The 20632-nt window shown below is 42.4% G+C and overlaps 1 protein-coding gene and 2 long non-coding RNA genes across 3 annotated transcripts; 1 reads left to right on the top strand and 2 right to left on the bottom strand.

Annotated features, from left to right (window-relative positions):
* Positions 1-161: 161 nt before the first annotated feature.
* Positions 162-6794, top strand: LOC120055518. The gene is made up of 3 exons (XR_005477695.1): positions 162-370; positions 6478-6560; positions 6660-6794. It is a non-coding gene; the product is annotated as an uncharacterized LOC120055518 (long non-coding RNA).
* On the bottom strand, positions 1076-6734 carry LOC120055527. The gene is made up of 3 exons (XR_005477697.1): positions 6475-6734; positions 1971-2023; positions 1076-1871 (listed from the first exon to the last, which is right to left on the bottom strand). It is a non-coding gene; the product is annotated as an uncharacterized LOC120055527 (long non-coding RNA).
* A 652-nt stretch (positions 6795-7446) lies between the features above and the next one.
* LOC120055509 (RING finger protein 122-like) lies at positions 7447-20250 on the bottom strand. Its single transcript, XM_039003376.1, has 5 exons — positions 20226-20250; positions 13640-13796; positions 11972-12059; positions 11577-11659; positions 7447-10010 (listed from the first exon to the last, which is right to left on the bottom strand). Exons 1-5 carry the CDS (start codon positions 20248-20250, stop codon positions 9896-9898), a joined length of 468 nt encoding a protein of 155 aa, XP_038859304.1. The 3' UTR covers positions 7447-9895.
* Between the last annotated feature and the right edge of the window lie 382 nt (positions 20251-20632).

Raw genomic sequence — 20632 nt, 5'->3', positions numbered from 1 at the left:
GATTATGATAGGGAGGTGGGATCAGGTGAAGAGCCTATCGCGTGCTTGCTAGGAAATACGACAGCCGTCGCCCGATGTTCGACTCGCTCCACCCCTCCCTCTAGCTATGCAAAGTAGAGGTTACATCACTGCAGGAAACTCCACTGCTTGATTGTGGGAAAAGTGTTCAATGGAACAAAACCAACTATTTTCAATTCATTTACTATGATTATATTGACCCTTAGAAGGATGATGAAAATAAAGGTGACAATAGAGATGAAACAATCTGTCTATAGCCTATGTGGCAAGTATACCTTTTTATAGAGGTTCTACCAAGCCAAAGTGTTCTATCCTGTGTCGAAACATGTCTGACTATGGATTACTGGCAGTGGTGAGTACACACCAGTTATGTCTGTGCCTCCTGCAAAAACAACACAACAAGAAACAACACACACTCACACACTGACACACACAGGAAGAGACAGAGAGATGTGGTTTTGAAATATTGACTCTCCCAATGTATTAATGCAAGACCAGAAACACCAGAAACACTGACATACCTGCAATTGCTCATCTATGCCCAAATCATATAAAAGGCTAGGATGGTGCATGCAATCAGCATTCTTTTAACTACTTGATCCTTCTATCCAAGTTATGGGCTCCAGGTCGGTTGGTTGGTTGGGTCCCAGCCAGTTCCTCTTGGTTTGTGGGTAAAGCTTGGGTTGTGGCTACTAACATGGTTTTATCTATTAGATGGGTAACACAGAATGTTTGGGAACCCACTGTGCTTAAGTATCCAAATGTGGTCATTTGTTTGCCAAGATATTTTATTCAGTGTCCACCAGTTTTAAGAAGAGGGAAGTACCGTAGGCCTAAATATGAATATGCTTAGACAGTCTGTTTCTCTAAATTCATATTTCAATTCATATAACTAAAACCTTTAAAGCATTATGACCTTGTATTACATTGTCACGCCCTCATGTGATTTGGGTTGGGCATTCTATGTTTTGTTTTCTATGTTTCTTTATTTCTATGTTTTGGCCGGGTATGGTTCTCAATCAGGGACAGCTGTCTATCGTTGTCCCTGATTGGGAATCATACTTAGGTAGCCCTTTTTCCCTCCTTTCAGTGTGGGTAGTTATCTTTGTTAGTGGCACTTAGCCCTGTAAGCGTCACGGTTGTGTTCTTCGTTTGTTGTTTTGTTGGCGACATTTTCTAAATTATAAAGGAATATGACCGCTCACTACGCTGCGCTTTGGTCTTCCTTTAACGACGGCCGTGACATACATATTCACACACAGTTATAAAGCCAAAAATATTACTTTCATTGAGTTGAGAGTCCATAGCAGGCATAATCTGAAGCTGACAGTCTCAATACAACAAAGACAGTAAAATATTATTCTGACCTCCCTGCTTTCAGACTCAGTACAGGAAGGAAGATGGCAATAGAGGACATACAATGAGTTAGTATGCCTACATAACATCACCATTTTTTTAATTTAATCAAGTTTCTGTCATGTCATGACAAAGTTCATGTCTCATCCCTATACTCTCCCTCATCAGGCCCTGTGTTAAGTCTGTAGAAGGAGAAAGACATTGTTCTCTCAACAAAACCCAGAGGATGTCTCTCCTCTCCAGGTGTCAGATGCTCCTGGATCTCCTGTAGGAAGAACAGCTCCCCAGGTGGCTGTGAGAGACCTCGCTCATGGCCTTGGTCTGCATACACATCTTATACTTGTCTGGCGGCAGCTCGTCTGCACACTGCTTCTCATACCACAGGTGGAAGAGGCCTCGGGAGGGAGAGCGAATCACCATCAGCTTGCTGTGCAGGTACTTTCTGTACAGGTGAACATCCTCCAAACCTCAGCCTTTGGTGTTGCGGTCAAACCCACCTGTGCAGATCACAGATACAAATTGACAAAATAAATCAGTCAGTCAGTCAGTCAATGAAAAAACATATTGTTCTATTACCTATGTTGATGAAATCAGACCTATACTTTCCAAACCCAAGATCTCTCCAGAATCCAGCATCCGTCCTTATCACCTGTTGCAGAAAGACACAATGTATAAGTATCATATAAAGAACCCAATGTAATGTATTATGCCTTTTTGGCTGCATTTACACAGGTATCCTGTGTGAACACAGCTTTGGAAGGGATTTCCACACCCAGATGTCGTAAGGAGACTGACCAGTTGTTATTGAATAGAAGAGAGGGGCTGTGATTATTGTAGATAAGAGATGGATTGTACTGGCTGAAGAACAATGGGTGGAACACTATCACCTAAAGTTAGAAAAACAAAGTTAGGGACTGCATCACAGTGTTGTGGCGTTACTTCAGGCTGTCCCATAGGGCAGGAGTCCCATAGGGCGGCGCACAATTGGCCCAGCGTTGTCCGGGTCAGGGGAGGGTTTGGCCGGGGGGCTTTACTTGGCTCAGCGTGCTCTAGCGACTCCTTGTGGTTGGCTGGGCGCAAGCAGGCTGATTTTGGTCGTCAGTTGAATGGTGTTTCCTCCTCCTTGGTGCAGCTGGCTTCCAGGTTAAGTGAGCGGGTGTTAAGAAACACGGTTTGGCAGGTCATATTTCGGAGTACGCATGAGTCGACTTTCTTCTCTCCCGAGCTCGTTGGGTAGTTGCAGCAATGAGACAAGATCGGAATCCATTAGAACTTCCATTGACAGAAATACTGACAGATAGATTGATAGATTGTTACCCTTTTTGAAAAAAAGGTGTTTTTTAGAACCTAAACAGGTTTTTTGGCTGTCCCCATAGGAGAACCCTTTGAATAACCCTTTTAAGTTGCAGGTCGAATCCTTTTGGGTTTCATGTAGAACCCTTTCCACAGAGGGTTCTACCTGGAAGCAAAAAAGGCATCTACCAGGAAACAAAAAGGGTTCTCCAATGGGGACAACTGAAGAACCCTTTTGGAACCCTTTCTTCAAAGAGTGTAGGAGCCCCCATTCCTCACCGGGATCTGCATTGAGTCTGCAGGAAGTAAAGAAGTCCAGGGTAAAATGGATGTCGACGTCGCAGAAGAAGAGCAGCACATTGTGGCTCCGCCTCCAGGCCCGCATGCCCAACTCAAAGCCCCGCCGACGAGATAACTCCTTGTTCAGCTGGATCAGCGTGAAGTTCTGGGAACTGGGCCTCCCTGGTGGGAGGGGAGTGAGTGGGAGAGTTCTGCTGAGGTCATCTAAATCAAGGATGGGACCCTTTTTTTCAATTTTTGCCTACAATTACATACCCAAATCTAACTGCCTGTAGCTCAGGACCTGAAGCAAGGATATGCATATTATTGATACCATTTGAAAGGAAACACTTTGAAGTTTGTGGAAATGTGAAATTAATGTAGGATAATATAACACATTAGATCTGGTAAAAGATAATACAAAGAAAAAAACGTGTTTTAAAAAAAAAGAAAAAAAAAAGGCCATAATATATTATTCCAGCCCAGGCACAATTTAGATTTTGGCCACTAGATGGCGGCAGTGTATGTGCAAAGTTTTAGACTGATCCAATGAACCATTGTATATATGTTACAAATATTGTATCAAGACTGCCCAAATATGCTGCCCATATCAGATATGTCTATGTCCTGGGAAATGTTCCTGTTACTTACAACCTTATGCTAATCACATTAGCCTACGACTAAACTTAAAAACACTTCCCCATATTCACATACTGTACACTAGCCCTGTCTGTGGTCAAACAACTGCTGCTGCTCTCTTTTTACTCCCGTCCTTCTGGTAATCCTGTATCTGTATGGATATTCGACTATCAGGAGATGAGATATGATTCTAATTCCTCTCCTTCTAGTCTCCCAGCACCAGAGAGGCTCTGCAGTACTCCCTGGTTCCTAAAGCTTGAGAGGACGTGCTGATTAAAAAACATGAACTGTTATATCACACTGAAGTTGTATACTATATATACAAAAGTATGTGGACACCCCTTTCAGCCACACCAGTTGCTGACAGGTGTATAGAACCGAGCACACAGCCATGCAATCTCCATACACAAACATCGGCAGTAGAATGGCCTCGCTGAAGAGCCTAGTGACTTTCAACGTGGCACCGTCATAGTATGCCACCTTTCCAACAAGTCAGCTCGTCAAATTGCCTGCTAGAGCTTCCCCGGTCAACAAATGCTGTTATTGTGAAGTGAAAACGTCTAGGAGCAACAACAGCTCAGCTGCGAGGTGGTAGACCACACAAGCTCACAGAATGGGACCGCCGAGTGCTGAGGCACGTAGCGCGTAAAAATCATCTGTCCTCGGTTGCAACACTCACTACCGAGTTCTAAACTGCCTCTGGAAGCAACGTCAGCACAATAACTGTTCATCTGGAGCTTCACAAAATGGGTTTCCATGGCCGAGCAGCTGCAAACAAGCCTAAGATCACCATGTGCAATGCCAAGCATCGGGTGGAGTGGTGTCAAGCTCGCCTCCATTGGACCCAGGAGCAGTGGAAACTCGTTCTCTGGAGTGATGAATCACGCTTCACCATCTGGCAGTCCGATGGACGAATCTGGGTTTGGCGGATGCCAGGAGAATGCTACCTGCTCCAATGCATAGTGCCAACTGTAAAGTTTGGTGGAGGAGGAATAATGGTCTGGGGCTGTTTTTCATGGTTGGGCTAGGCCCCTTAGTTCCAGTGAAGTGAAATATTAAAGCTACAGCATACAATTACATTCCAGACAATTTCTGTGCTTGCAACTTTGTGGTGGCAGTTTGGGGAACGCCCTTTCCTATTTCAGCATGACAATTCCCCCGTACACAAAGCGAGGTCCATACAGAAAGGGTTTGTGGAGATTGGTGTAGAAAAACTTGACTGGCCTGCACAGAGCCCTGATCTCAACCCTATCGAACACCTTTGGGATGAGTTGAAACGCCGTCTGCGAGCCAGGACTAATTGCCCAACATCAGTGCCCGACCAAGGCAAGTGGTGGTCACACCAGATACTGTCTGGTTTTCTGATCTACGCCCCTACCTTGTTTTAAGGTATCTGTGACCAACAGATGCATATCTGTATTCCCAGTCATGTGAAATCCGTAGATTAGGGCCGAATTAATTTATTAATGACTGATTTCCTTATATGAACTGTAACTCAGTGAAATCTGAACATGTGGCATGTTGGGTTTATATTTTTGTTCAGTATATTTACATTATTACAGTATTCAGAAAATAAGATGATTATGTTCACAGGATCCAGCTCTACGGTGGAATGTTTGTGTGTGGGTGCATGTGTGGGTGTGTTTTGTTAGTCAACGTTGACTCACACCACACTTCGCCCTTTATAGGCCAGATAGAGGCTGAACTCATGAAAGATCAAATCAAATCAAATGTATTTGTCACATGCGCCGAATACAACAGGTATTACAACAGCATTTCACCTTACAGTGAAATGCTCACTTACAAGCCCTTAAGCAACAATGCAGTTTTAAGAAATATAAGTGTTAAGTAAAAAATAGATAAGTAAAAAAGAGCAAATAACAAATAATTAACGAGCAGCAGTAAAATAACAATAGCGAGACTATATACAGGGGGTACCGGTACAGAGTCAATGTGCAGGGGCACAGGTTAGTCGAGGTAGTTGAGGTAATATGTACATGTAGGTAGAGTTAAAGTGACTATGCATAGATAATAAACAGAGAGTAGCAGCAGCGTCAAATTGGGAGAGGGGGGGGGGGGGGGGGGAAATGCAAATAGCCTGGGTTGCCATTTGATTAGCTGTTCAGGAGTCTTATGGCTTGGGGGGTAGAAGCTGTTAAGAAGCCTGTGACCATTTTTAGGGCTTTCCTCTGACACCGCCTGGTATAGAGGCCCTGGATGGCAGGACGCTTGGCCTGGGCCATACGCACTACCCTCTGTAGTGCCTTGCAGTCAGAGGCCGAGCAGTTGCCATGCCAGGCAGTGATGCAACCAGTCAGGATGCTCTCGAGACACCCTCGGAGAGTGTGGTCACGGCCAGGGTCAGCCATTATCAAAGCGACCCTGGAGCAATTAGGGTTGCAGTACCTTGCTCACCTTGTGTATGTGGGTCTTTTTATGTCATCAGCTGAATTAGTAAAAACTCCATACTCTTGTTATGCTGATACTGGTGGTGCATTTATGATGAAAAAGATCCGGTTATTATGCGTATGCTTGCAATCTTGTTGAGCTGAGCTTTGCATTGAAACACTATAACAATTTGTAAATGCAGTGATATTGGCTTTGATCCTGTTGTAGGACAGCCACCAGAGAGCTGAACATATGGCTCTAATTTGGATGAAGGTATGCATCTTTATCCAATGAAGGGATCTGAACTGGAATACCATATATACACACGTATAAGTAAAACGATACTGAGATTCATATTTAACTAACATATGTCTCAGATTCACAGTTTGGCATTAGCGTTCAGATATTACTCAGAGAAAGGGACAAACAAGTCTGCAATCTGCAAACCCTCAATAACTCAATACTTCTTCTTTAATATGAAACTGTGTATACTTTACTCACCAGCTCTCCATCTCCCGGGAACGCCACATAGCAGAGATAAGACAGATCCAACATCATTTAATAATCTCCATGGATCTCCCTCAAGGGTAAGCTAACTCACTGCAGAGCCCAGAGCTGCCCTCATATTAGCCTGCAACAGAGCTCTCTCTCTCTCTCGCTCATACTCTGTCTCTCTCTCTCATTAGGACCCCTGAGAGAGAAAGAGCGAGCTGAAATGGCCCTGTCCGGCTGAGCACACTGCTGCTGAGTGCACCCTCGGTCTCAGCCTTCCTCTACCCTGACTCCCCCCTCCCTCTCATCTCTCGTTCTCACCACGAGAGCCGTGTTTTTTAGTGTGTGTGGGGGGGGGGGGGGGGGGGGGTGGCTTCCTGTGGTGGCTTCCTTTCCTACCCAGTTCATTCACCTCCCCCTTATGATACCAATGAAAGGAGATTGGGAAAGGAGATAAGGAGAGAGGACTATTTGGACACAACCTGAGCTCCCATCTCTAAGATCTCAAACTCCTTGTCCTCATTTTGAAACCCCCCTTTTTAAATATTCAGTCTCTCTGACTGTGAAGTCTAATTAGTAGTGGGAAATGGGAAAATGACTTCCAAATATTCTGACACCCTATACTAAAATTCTTACTAGATAATTGGTAGCTGTATAATCATGTGGGATGAAAACTTACATGCAGTATCTACATTCCAATTGAGTTCTACTGGATGAAACATATTTGTCCAAGAGTGATTATTGTTTAATTTTGATAAGACCATTATTAAAGAGTTTTTGCTCAAATAAAGACATATTCAGATTTAGAGATGACATGTAGGATAGGAAAGTAGCAGAGCTGCATGTCACCACAAGTGGCCTACAGAAATAAGACTTCAGATGTTACTCTTCGGTTTTACCAGAGGGTGGTGCTCAGTTCCCACACACAAATGCACTCGCACACACACACAAAATAGTCAAGACATAAACAACTTGTAAAGTAACAAACTGAGATGAAGGGGAAACCCCTCCATTTATTAAAGTCATATTTATTGATGCACACCAAAAACGTGGAATGTGGCTGGTGTGGGAAAAAAGCAAATCTCTGTAGGTGCTGTAGGGGGTGCTATATTTAAAGATGGAATCCGCATCAGGGAAACAGCGCCACTGTTCGCCCCGGCACCTTTGTTATTGTTTTTGTTTTGTGGATGAAACGGAGGTGAGAGCTTCGAACAGAGTGCAACATTTTTTTGCAGCACATATTCTGCTGTTCTAACGTGCGTGCAATGTCTGAGAGGGGAAAAAAAGTGTTTCTTGTTGTAATATCCCAAACAGACTTTGGCAGTAACTGCTATTAATAACTGGTTACCAACATAATTAGAAGAGTAAACAATTATTTTTGCGTCATACCCGTGGCATATTGTCTGATATACACATGGCTGAAATACTGTTTCAGCCAATCAGCATCCAGGAATCAAACTCTATAAACTCTACCCGGGTTTATAATTGTCTTCATCCCATGGTCAATACTGTGCTGTACTTCAGTGGCACAGTCACACATTACATAAGTGCAATCAAACAAAGCGATGACTCATTCAGTCCATTCTTAATACAGAGACTATAGGGGAGTGTTAATGTGCTTTTGTGCTCAATATAGGCAGTGCTTACTTGGTCTGTGTTCAACTGGTAAAACCGTTTTAAAATACAGATTACTCCACAGAAATGTGTGAAAAGGAGCCATTGAACGCCACCGTCAAGAAATGTAAAAACATATTATTCAAAAAGTATACAATGTATTCCATGTGACTGAGTTATTCTTGAGATAGAATCACACAAAAACAGTGAAACTCTCTAAACTCTACTGAAATGTGAAGAACCCTTTGCTTTATGAAAGTCACGTTACAGCTTTACTACACCAGTAATACGAAAGAAAACAGCAGATGTAGTGCCTTTGATTTCTTAGATGTCTCAATCCATCCATGTGATTGGCTAGGTGTCAAAACCAGGCTGTCTGCATATCTCAGGTCCACAATAGACTACAGAGCTAAAGCCTAGGTGTTAATGCTGGGAGCTAAAACAAGTCTTCAGGTGGTTCTAAAACATGTGCGCATGGTTCACCAAACCACCTGCGCGCCACAAATATGTTGTTGAGAATAGTCTTTAACTACATTTGCTGTACTGTAGAATGGTAATAGGTTTCCTAAAAACTTGTCAGAGTGTTAGAGTGCAAAACATCAACGTCTACATTCTGAAAAAATAACACGTTTCTGTCATTAAACCAAAAAAGAAATTGTGAGAGGGTCATGTACATTATTCACATTCCCTTGAGCCATGTACAACAATAGAAAACAAACATGGTATACATATGTTATGAACAAGAACTATAACAAGTGATCCAAACAGACTCCTCTGTGTGACATAGAACACACACAACATGCCGGTAGAACATCCCTGTGTGTTTTCTCAACCCCATGGTTCTGATAGTGCCACTCGTCTTCACACGTTGATGTCAACCGGCCTGTTCCTCCGCTCTCCCAACTGGAGAGTCTGGAGGTTTTCCCTCTTTCTGACTTTGGAACTAGCGTGCAACTCTGAGGCAGTAAGGGAGAGAAAGAGACGGAAAGAGAGAAGGTTGAGAAAGAGCAATAGGACAACAGAAGAGAGGGAGAAAGAAAGACAGAGAGTGGCAGAAAGACAAGAGCGGAGAGAGGGTGAGTGAGAGGAAAGGGGAAAGCGAGACAGAGGAAGAGTTAGACAGTCAGAGACAAAGAGAAAGAAAGAGTGACATGTGGGTATGGAGATATTCTGTCAGACAGAGTGTAAAACCTCGTCCCCATGCTATTGCACACAGCACAAATAAGCCTGGGATACCAATGATTCAAAGTTGGCCTTAGTGGGAGTGACCATAGAATTCTATAGGAGTGACCATACTGAGTAAAGTATTAGTCATCATTTAATTTGAGCGAATCACACGACTGCGTGGCGTGACTCCAAATGGAGGCAAGACACGTATGGAAGACACGTACGAGAGAGGGTTAGGTGGAAGGTGCTGTGGGAGATGATTGGTTGGTAGATTAAGCCAATGCCTATGCGCTAGGAGTTTCTCCTGGCCTTTCTATTTGCTAACAAAAGCCAAGTTTGATGCTTTGGTCCACCAGACTCTTCGTGCATTAAGGCGGAAGTGTCTGGGAACAAGATTAGACAGAGTGTGGTGTAGACTCCTGTCTGCAGCTCTGTGTTGGTTGCTAGGTAACAGCAGTTCTTATAGTCCTCTCCAGGTGGTAGCTAGGTTACACCATTTCACAGTAATCTGTGGATGGTTTCTAGGATACACCAGATAACAGCGTCCACTTTCTGTTGGTTGCTAGGTTACACCAGATAACAGTGTTCTCTTCCTGTTAGAGCTAGGTTACATCGGCTTGCAGAGCCCCCTCCGTGCTGGATGCTATGGTTACACCAGTTCGTCCAGTAGTGTTCCTATGCTGTGGCGCTGTTCTGGGGGTCCTGCGATAAGTTTGTTACACATGGGGCACACACAGCGCACCTCCAGCCATTTCACCAGACACCTGAGAAACACACCGAAATTGTATAATTTGTTAAACATTACAAGTAATTCTAATTGTTGACATCACAAAGGATACATCTGCAAAAGTCAGTACAATTGACGACATCACAAAGGATACATATATAATATTGAGTATAATTGATGACATCACAGAGCAACCTGGTTCCATTTTATATTATTCTGTATGTAAATCCGACACACTCAATTTAATATGATAAGTATTCATTTGTGGACGTCCATCACGTATTTCGGATGAATTACAATTTGTATTATATGTTACGAAACTTGCAAAACTTACTATATGCAAAACTTACTATATGTTACACATTTGCAAGACGTATGATATGTTTACGAATTCTAGCTAGGTGACTAAAGTTAGCTATCTGGCTAATGTTAGCTAGGCTAGGGGTTAGGGGTTAGGGTTAAGGTTACGGTTAAGTTTAGGAGTTAGAGTTAAGGTTAGGGGAAGTGTTAGCTAAAAAGGTTATATTAGGGTTAGGGGAAGGGTTAGCTAACATGCTAAGTAGTTGCAAAGTAGCTAAAAAGTAGTAAGTAGTTGAAAAGTTGCTAATTAGCTAAAAAAGTTGTCCGTAATGAGTTTCAAATTTGCAACCTTTGGGTTGCTAGACGTTCGAAGTATAATCTCCCCCATCAAACGACCGTACGTTCGTTTTTTCCTTAAGTAACCATCTGTCTTATGTAAACATACTAAACGTAACATATCATACTAATTTGAGTGTCCCGGATTTACATTTACTATGTTATGTCTAGTCTATGAGACCAGGCTGCACACAGGAATGCACCTGTAAAATTCCGTCTAATGGATGACATCACAAAGGGTGCATTTGAAAAATGACGTGTAATTAATTACATCACAAAGGGAATCCCAGAAAAAGAGAGAATATCTGAGAAATAAAAACAATGTTTCACATCAAAGGGCTTGAAATGGGATACACTAAAGCAGGGATGGGCAACTTTGACGGCGGTGGGGGCCACAAAATATCTGAACTTATTATGAGGGGCCGCAGTTGCTCGCTGATCTGCGTACCCACATCATCATTTTTATGATATCTGAGTGAGACTGACAAACAAAAATTAATGCGGGCCCCCCAGCCGGCAATTCGACCATGATAACAAGTTCAAATACCTGGCCGCTAAACTAACTTAGCAATCAAAAAAATGTTAGCTGACATGGGCTAATTGACTGACTGTCAGTGACTGACATAAGAAGAGAAAAACTGCTGATGCACAACCAAATTTCACCTTGTGTATTCTACTATTCTAACTCACAACAGTATGTTGATACTGACTGAGTTCCAAATTTTAGGGAAATTGATCCGAGGGACCTCCAAAAAGGGGCGGGCCGCCAGTTGCCCATCCCTGCCCTAAAGCAATCGTTACCAGAGATACCTGTCTAGTCAGGCAAGTACTGTCTTCCTGTGACCTGGAAACATTTAATAACTGTTGGTATGTCAGTGGATTCACTCCATTCAAAACCCACAAGAGCTGTGTGCTGACTGTAGAAATGAATGGATGTTGACCTCCTGCCTCCCAATTTGGTACTCACTTCCTGTGAAAGGCATGTTGGCATGGCAACACACCCAGCTCGTCTTTGACTTTGAAGTCTTCCAGGCAGACAGCACACGTCTGCTGTGAGAGTGACACGGACAGAGGAGAGGAGAGACAGGATAGAACAGGTTTAGAAAGCAAGAGACAGAGAACAAGAGAACGAGGGGCAGAGAGTGGCGCAAGGGAAGAAAGAGGAGACAGAAAAAAAGGGTAGGCAGAAAGAGAGAGCGAGAGAGCGAGATAGAAAAAAAGGGTGAGAGAAGAGAGGTGGAGAGGTGTCGAGGTTGAGGTGGCATCAGATATATGTTTGATTATGTCCCTCTATTAAGATTTAGACAAACCTCATCATACCTATTCACAATCAATAGCATAAGGTGGATATAGTATTCTTACCCCATGGAGATTCAACTTCTTAGGATCTCCTTTTAAAACAACCTCTCTGTAGCCAAACCTCTCACCCTGGGCTTGGTGTCGTAGTTTACTGTGGGCGAACAAACACACAAAGACCAACCATTTAGAGATGGCCTACTGTATATCATTAGCAATAGTATTTTGTACAAGCATTCCCAGTCCCCTAGAGACACAGAACTCAAATCAATCACTGTTATTTTATTGGTGCTTTTATTGGTTGGAGCAGTAAAGGTTCAATCCCATCCGGTCGAAAATTAATTACACTGGTTTCCATTTCAAATGATGGGCTCCCGAGTGGCACAGCGGTCCAAGGCACTGCATCTCAGTGCTAGAGGCATCACTACAGCCCTGGTTCGATTCCAGGCTGTATCACAACCGGCCATGATTGGGGGCGGCGCACAATTGGCCCAGCGTCGTCCGGGTTAGGGTTTGGCCGGGGTAGGACTCCCGATTGAAACACTGGCCCATGCATCCTGTGGTTTGACTGTGTGGCTTTACACTCTAGCCATGAAGGTAAATTAGGTCCTGAGAAATATCTAAGACCCCTCATGCACCCTTTCCCCCAGTTCACTACATTATTTTAGTCCTGGGATAACTCCATGCATATAAAGCAAGTATCCTCACATTGTTGTATATGGCGCAATGTTAAGAGTAATCAACAATAACAATAAACTGATCAAAACAACTGCTGTAGTGTTTTGCTGGGCTGTTTACATGCAGGCACGTGTACCAGTGTAAAAAACACAGCCATGACAAGGATCCACAAAATAACCATCATAACAGACACAGTTAACTAAATGGTAAAGATCTGAGTTGGAAAAAGTGTGTGTGTGTGGTAAACAATTTGGCTTTGACAATGTGATCCGTTAGCTACAGGTAAATATTTACATGGCCATACAGAGAATCACATACCCAATCAGAATTCTTATGAGTTCAAATTAAAAATGGCAGTTAAGTAACAGTCTTTTCGCTCACACTTTCTCAAAAAGTATTAACACAGTTTTCAGAACAATATCAAAACTTCTTTATTGACTACCCTCTCTCCCTCCCTTTCTCCTCTGGTGTGTAGAACTACGAACTACACTGAACAAAAATATAAACGCAACATGTAAAGTGTTAGTCCCATGTTTCATGAGCTGAAATAAAAGATCCCAGAATTTTCCATACGCACAAAAATCTTATTTCTCTCAAACGTTGTGCACAAATATACTTTAGTCTTCCACCATAAAACAATACAGAAAATACAATACCGTTATGTTGAACCCTGCTCCCCTTGCTCCAGTGACGTCTTTCCTTACACTGTGGCAGGCAGCTTCCTGCCGCCTTATTTCCTGTCCTTCGGACACAATCATCCCCTCGGCTTACAAATCAGGGAGGTCATTGTCAACAGAAGAAAAGGTCACTCTCTCTCTCCTCACCCCTGTATTCACTTGGTGACCTTGTCACCGCTCTCTCTCACTCTCTCTTCTTCTCTCTCTCTATGAAAAGGTATCACAGAGGTGAGCATGTGGACCACTCTGTGCAGCTGCAGCATGTCTGTGTACATGTCTGGCCTCCCACTCTTACCCCCATCTGCTGTTTGCTGCCAACAGGCTCTCTGACCCACTATTATATTCTGATCTAGTCTATTCCCCTCTGTACAAAGTTCACCTGATGAAGTAGCAGCAGAAGATGAGGCTGAGGATGAAGACAAAGATGCCTGTTCCAAAGATGACCATGTAGATGTTGAGGGGCAGGTCCTGGAAGGTTATGGGAGGCATGGTGCACGACTTGTCGGAGTAGACCAGGCCCAGACCACAGAAGCACCCTACACAGGGGGTGGGAACAGGGTTGAGAACATGGAAGCACTTTCAGCACAGTCACAGTGAAAAGGATTACGAGGCGACATGTACAGTGCCAAGAGTTCAGAGGCATGTCGAAGAGGGAATAAATGCAGGGTTTAGACTACCTACGCACACACAACTGGGAAGAACCTGCCATCCCAGCTAAGGGTCGCCAGTGCTGCAGCTGTGTCCGCCTCTGATACAAGTCAAGCAGAGAAACTACAGATACACACACACAGATACACACACAGAGAGAGAGAGAGAGAGAGAGAGAGAGAGAGAGAGAGAGAGAGAGAGAGAGAGAGAGAGAGAGAGAGAGAGAGAGAGAGAGAGAGAGAGAGAGAGAGAGACAAACACACAGGCACACACCTTACTGTCTCTCAAATAAATTACAATGAAACACATCATGGCTAAAACGTGACAGTTTCCAGACATCTCCGCTCCATAATGGTACAGTAGACCTTGAGCTGTTCCATTCCCAGACTGAAACAAGGTTTTTCTACCAAGTTTTTATTGGAGGCAAAGTTAAGAGACTTGCTACATAACTACATAGATAATACGCAACACAGTGGTATCTAGGCAACTGGTCTATTTTATACAAGGCATAACCTGATGTCTAAGACTCACAATAGGACATTTGATAAAACAGAGAACAGAAGAGATAATGTCATTGATAAACAGGCAATTTAAGCTGCTCAATTAATTAAAATTCCTTTCTTGTTTTGCCATAAAATAAACCATGTTAATAAGTGAATATACAATCTGACTATCTGATTTATCAACAATGAAAAATGAGTCTTGGCACACATGAATGTCAAGAGGATGAAGGAAGATATGAATTTGCTCAAAACAAATGAGGATGTAGTGCGCTTGCCCGGTAAGTGCTCTGGCCTTTCCCCCTTAATTGCTACAGTGAGGTTTCCTTTAACAGAAACACAAAGACCTTTACAATGCCCCCATTCCTCACAATAACCCCTCACTACTTACACACCTACTCGTCAAAGACACACATCTACATAGAAATAAGTAATGAGAATTTCTTTATTATATTTTTATGCACATCTTCTCACCAATTAAATCCATGCAGAGAAGGTTGGTCCACCCATGTGTGTGTGTGTGTGTGTGTGTTCTCTGCAGCTTCTCAAGTGTGTGTTGTATGTAGTATTCAAGCCAGTCGATGACCAGCTCAAAAGGTAGCGGGGTGAGAGGTGGGGAAGTTAGACAGGAGGAAGGGGAAGACAGGAGTAACTGTGGGGGAGAGAGGAAGGTTGACCATGGAGAATGAATAAGACACGGACAGGCTGACAGAGAGGTCTTTGTGTGAGCCAGGTCACATGACCCCTGTCTGCAAGTCTGAACTAGAGCCACTTCAATTCACATCACGCAATAGGTAAATATTCATTCAGCCTAATTGTGTGCAGAATCGGTTTTAGCAGTTTAATTAATCAGGGATTTCATTTTGTTCCTTGAATTGGATTAATTGACCTAACTGACCTAATTGACCTCTGATATTTAGAATAACTCTTCAACGAAAGAATACAACAATGAAATCTCTCTCTCTACCCCCCTCTCTCTCTCTCTCATAGTACTTCCATGGATTGGAATCAATATCCATGCCTCTTGGCTTCATTTACTCAGAATGAGAGGCGATCCTTCATTTACTGAAAGGTTTGGTGTTTCAGGTTTATTTTCTCCTGTCAGATTACTCGACTCTGCTGGAAGCAATCAATACCAGACAATGTGATGTCTGTCTAATCCTCCACACACACCACACACTCCCTTACTCACTCACTCGTACACCAGCTCCAGTATCTCCTCTACAGCTGAACTCTAGGTGGACTAGGCTTAGTCTCGTGAACGAGACCATGTTGATTGTCTTTGTTTTTGGTTAGTCTCGTGACAACGTTTCTGTGTAGTCATAGCAGTCTCATCGTGTGTGGACATGTCAAAGGAGCGTGGAGAATGTTAGGGAACAGTAAGAAACTGGAGAGATAGTTATAGGTTGCTCTAGTTCTGAACAGACACAAAGTGACTCATCCAGCCGTTGTACATTACATCTCTATGAATAATGATGACACACACACATTACTAACAGAGAATGAGAGGATATATCATTAGTGTGTGTGTGTGTGTGTGTGTGTGGAGAGAGAAAGCTGTGAATACAGGGCTACGGTCTTATTCCTCTGTTTAGGGAATGTATATTAGAAATGGCCCTCTGTGTGTGTGTGTGTGTGTGTGTGTGTGTATAATCAGAGGTTGCTTCATGAAGGGTGGGGTGGGGGAGTAAAGAGAGAGAAAGAGAGGGACAGAGAGAGATAAAGCTCTAAACAGATAGTGTTCTTGTCTGTGTATTCATATCTGTTCACAGTTGATAACATCACTTGTGACTCCTCCGCAGACTTGAATGTGGGTCATATATGAATGCCTCTCTCTCTGTGTGTGTGTGTGAGAGTCTGTGTGTGTACACACTAGCTAAATTACTGTTTCATGAGAGGAGCCCCCCATGACCAATGACCTATTTTGCCACTCTCCAGAGGCACCCCATTGCCATGGCACCAGAGTCAGCGGATGCAGAGAGAACTCTGCTTTAACAGTCTCATTCTAAAACTGTCCCCCTGCTCCAACAGAACTTCTCCTCTATTCTAACATTCTAAATCTAGAACTGTGCCCTAGTTGGCACTAATGTCCTCATTCTGAACTGAGCGGATTTCTCAATGAGCCATAAGTGTGCAAGACACCATTAACATTTTCATAAACGGCAAAAGCTTGGGTGCTGGGTGGTAATGACTTTTGTACATTTCATGAGAGGTTTAAGAACTACACTGACACAAAGTATGTACTGCTGCCTCCTACAATCAAAGCTTCAATCCAAATATTAATCAGCTCATATGGACACAAGCACTCGTCTGTGCTGCTGGTTTTCAAGAAAAATAAATGGACGACAACAAACACCAATAACCAAAACGCAGGTCAGTCTGTGTAGAGGAAATGTTAGACACTATACAGACACAAGCATAGACACATGGTGGATGTCAAAGTTCCATCCTCTGGACCTGCTCTTAGAAATCTTCCGATCATAACTATTCTCATTTAGGGGGCATGTTAGAATTTCTAACAAGCCACTGATGGTGAATACTAGTAGCTACGTGTAATGGTATCAGTCAATTTAATAGCATATGTTTTTTCTGTATCCTATCGTTCCTGGTCGTATGTAACATGTTGTGCACAGATGCATTGTAGGCCTGTCGTTGTATGTAATTCTAATCTCCTGACCTACAGAATGAGGATACACTAGCCTCTTTGCCAGTCTGTTTCCCCTTCCAGCTCTTTTGTCATTGTCATGTTATTATGGCTCTGGAGATCCAGTACTAGTCTGGATGATACCGAACTCAACATCCTCTGACTTCTCTCTTGCCGTGTACCCTGTGTGTCACGTCAGCCAGGCTAATACAATACCTCTTACTGTATAGGGTCCTGAAGAGAGGCCTTAACTGGAGCTCTTACTGAGTGTGGAACTTCGCCTCCAGGAATTCAATCAGTAAATGTCACGAAAAGTCATGGCAAGTCCACGGGAAACAACTCTGATATTGTCAGGAGTGTTTGGCATGATATTCAGAGCAGACCAAACGAGCCTGACATACATGTTCTTAGTGTGCACCCTGACGGAGCCTTTACATGAGAATCATGTAAAAAAATATATACATATATTTTAAAATGGTCAACTAGGCATGACATTCAGTCCAAGTCAAGATATCTCAGAATAACATGTGCACACCAATATATAGTTATATATTTTATAAATGATTAAATTAGAAAGATAATTTTATGGAAAAAATGTAAAAATACTTGAACTAGCCAAACACTGGATGGACCAGTGAGAGTCTGAATAAAAGGTGTGAATTCCAAGCATCTTCATTCTCCAACCAAACCACTTTGAATTTCACCACAGTTAATTCTTAAAACATCAAGGAGATTACCTGAAAGTTGCAGAGCTGTGGCAATGATCATGAACAAGCAAGCAAACAGCATTAATAAGAAAGCAATTAGATTACATGACAAATAATAAAGGGGTTAATTATTGAAAAAGCAATAGCATGTCAAACCCAACTTGAGTGGCCCCCTAAGAGCTTTAGTCGATAGCAAGTGCACTGCATAAATACAATATGAGTGTGTGAATAAATAATTGATTGATTAAACATGTAAAATGACTACCAGTTTAGAGCTGCAATATGTAACCTTTTGTGGGACCTGACCAAATTCACATAGAAATGTGAGTTATAGATCAGTCATTCCAGTGGAGGCTCCTCAGAGAAGGAATGGGAGGACCATCCCCCTCAGTGAATTTCATAAACATTTTAATTGTAAAACATTAAAAAAATATACTAAATATAATCACCACCAAATAATTGATTAAAACACACTATTTTGCAAAGAAGGTCTTCAGTAGCCTCAACAGCACTCTGTAGGGTTGCGCCATGGTGTAGCCAGAGGACAGCTAGATTCCGTCCTCCTCTGGATACATTGACTTCAATACACCCCCCTTCCATAGACTTACACAGTAACTTCCGGAGGACCTCCTCCAACCTATCAGAGCTCTTTCAGCATAAACTGACATGTTGTCTACCCAATCAAAGTTTCAGAGAATTAATCTAGTACTGAAAGCATAAACTACAGCTAGCTAGCACTGCAGTGTATACAATGTGGTGAGTAGTTGACTCAGAGAAAGACAATAGTTGAACAGCTTTAAACAAACACATTTCTTCCAAAATTGAGAAACAAGAAAGTCATTTTTTTTAAACTTTCACTTACTTAGCTAGCAAATGCAGCTAGCTAGTTTAGCCTATCGAAACACCCTGCTCAAATAGATGGATGCTATGTTAGCTAGCTAGCTGCCTATGACTTTCCAACACAACACTGGAACTCTTCCAAGTCAAGGTAAGCTAATGTATTGCCACCGGGGCCCGCTGGTGTAACTGCTTATTGACTGTATACTAACGTTACTGCAAGATTGTAGCAGGTTTACTAACATGTCAGTTATATTAGCTATGCTGACTATGACGTTACTTTAGCAAATATGGTGACAATGATGTAGGCTGTGTGTAGCGGTTTAGCCTGGTCACATACAGCTGATGTGTTGTGCATCAAAGTCCACCAGTGAAAGGAAGAGGTGAGAGGGGGAGAGTGCATAGATGCGACAAGGAATACAACATGGCTGCTATGAAAGTGAACTGTGTTTACGCTTGATCAGGGGTGTATTCATTCCGCCGATTCTATTTAAAAAATGTTTTTAAAACAGAAGCAAACGGAACAAAACAGGGATAAACATACCTGAATTTGTCCAATAAAAACTTGTTTGCAACTGTTGGACTAATGATTACACCCTATATCAGCTAGATGCAGGCAAAAGTGTGCAAGGCGGTATTGAATGTCACGGTTTGTCCATGCGTCACTGTCTGTGACCTCAAATTTGTCTGTCGACCTGTGTGCACCTACATTGTAAACTTTCATGTAGTAGCCTAAACCTATCGCTGTTATATTGAACTGGGTGAATGGAATATGAATGAGAGTCATCCAATATGCTGTAATAGAAATAAGGCCATGCTCATGAAAAGAAAAATCATCCTCCCTCATCTTAAATGGCACTGACTGTCACTGTGTCATTCTCATGGAAAGCAAGTCTAAGAAGCAGTAGATCTGTTCTGTGTGCTATTTCTATGCTTTCCATTCTTACATTTCATTTTTGCATCTTTTACTTTCGGTTTTGTTCACCAGCTTCAAACGGCTGAAAATACAATATCTTTGATTATGGAAAATATATTTCATAGCGGTTTAAAATGGTACAATGATTCTCTACACTATACTTGCTTGCTTTTTTAAATACATTTAAATTAGGTGAACTACAATCAGGAAATGGCGGAGCGATTTCTGCATAGAAATGTTGCATACATGTTGCAATTTAAATGTAACCAATCCTACTGGAAAGCCATAGGATTCCATTGTGACCCAAATAGCCTATTGTGGACCAGGGCTTCAATTACCCTAACTCAATTTCAACAATTTAAAATAGGCTGCTAAAATCATTCCAAACCAGATTACAAGGTTTTGGGACCATGAGGAAGCCTGGGAGTGGGAGGGAAGGGAGAGCACGTCTACACAGTTCCAGGGAACGTAGGCTAATTCAATGTTTTTTTAAACGACAGTGCCTTGTATTACAAAAGAATATTGCAATCTCATTAATTATTGTCAAATCCAAATGTCTACCCCAAATAGAATGCAGTTTCTTTTCTGATTTTACAAAATAGTCTAATAAACCCTTGAAATAATTGTGGCATACCTAGGTCTTCGCATTAAACACAGAGTTCGGTCAACATCAGATGCCCAGTGATAGGCTACATAATGAAATTAACGCTCACGGTTACACCACTGAAACGGGTGCATTAATGCACAGGAGGTGGTCCTGGATGAGAATGGATTCGTGTTCATCAACAAACGGTTTATATTGCGAAGTGGCGGTGGGGCCTATCCGTATCTGCAGTTGGCTGTTTTCAAATCACCTTATGATTCGGTATTCAGGCAAAAAGAGACAATTTGAACCTAGATCCAATAAAAACACACTATTGCGCTAAATGCCGGCTATCTGTAATGTCGTTGGCGTAAAAAAAAAAAAAAGTTCAATGGTGCAACCATTTACGCGGCAGTTCATCATTGAGATGGTGTTGTTGCCATCTACGAAAATAAATTCACCCTTCTCCAGTTCAATTAAATAGGTTTACAGTGATTTATCCTTCATGAATTGGATATTTCGCCAAGCGTCTTCAAT

This window comes from Salvelinus namaycush, chromosome 1 (genome assembly GCF_016432855.1).
Source record: "Salvelinus namaycush isolate Seneca chromosome 1, SaNama_1.0, whole genome shotgun sequence".
Classification (NCBI taxonomy): Eukaryota; Metazoa; Chordata; class Actinopteri; order Salmoniformes; family Salmonidae; genus Salvelinus; species Salvelinus namaycush.
The sequence above is the reverse complement of the archived record's forward strand: the minus strand, read 5'-3'. Positions and strand labels throughout refer to the sequence as shown.

Coding starts and splice junctions, on each gene's coding strand:
- LOC120055509 (XM_039003376.1), bottom strand. CDS start 20,250: ATGCACCCGTTTCAGTGGTGTAACC. Junction 12,060..13,639: donor TTCTGCTGCTACTTCATCAG/GTGAACTTTGTA, acceptor GTTCGCCCACAG/TAAACTACGACACCAAGCCC. Junction 10,011..11,576: donor CAACATGCCTTTCACAGGAA/GTGAGTACCAAA, acceptor TGTGTTTCTCAG/GTGTCTGGTGAAATGGCTGG.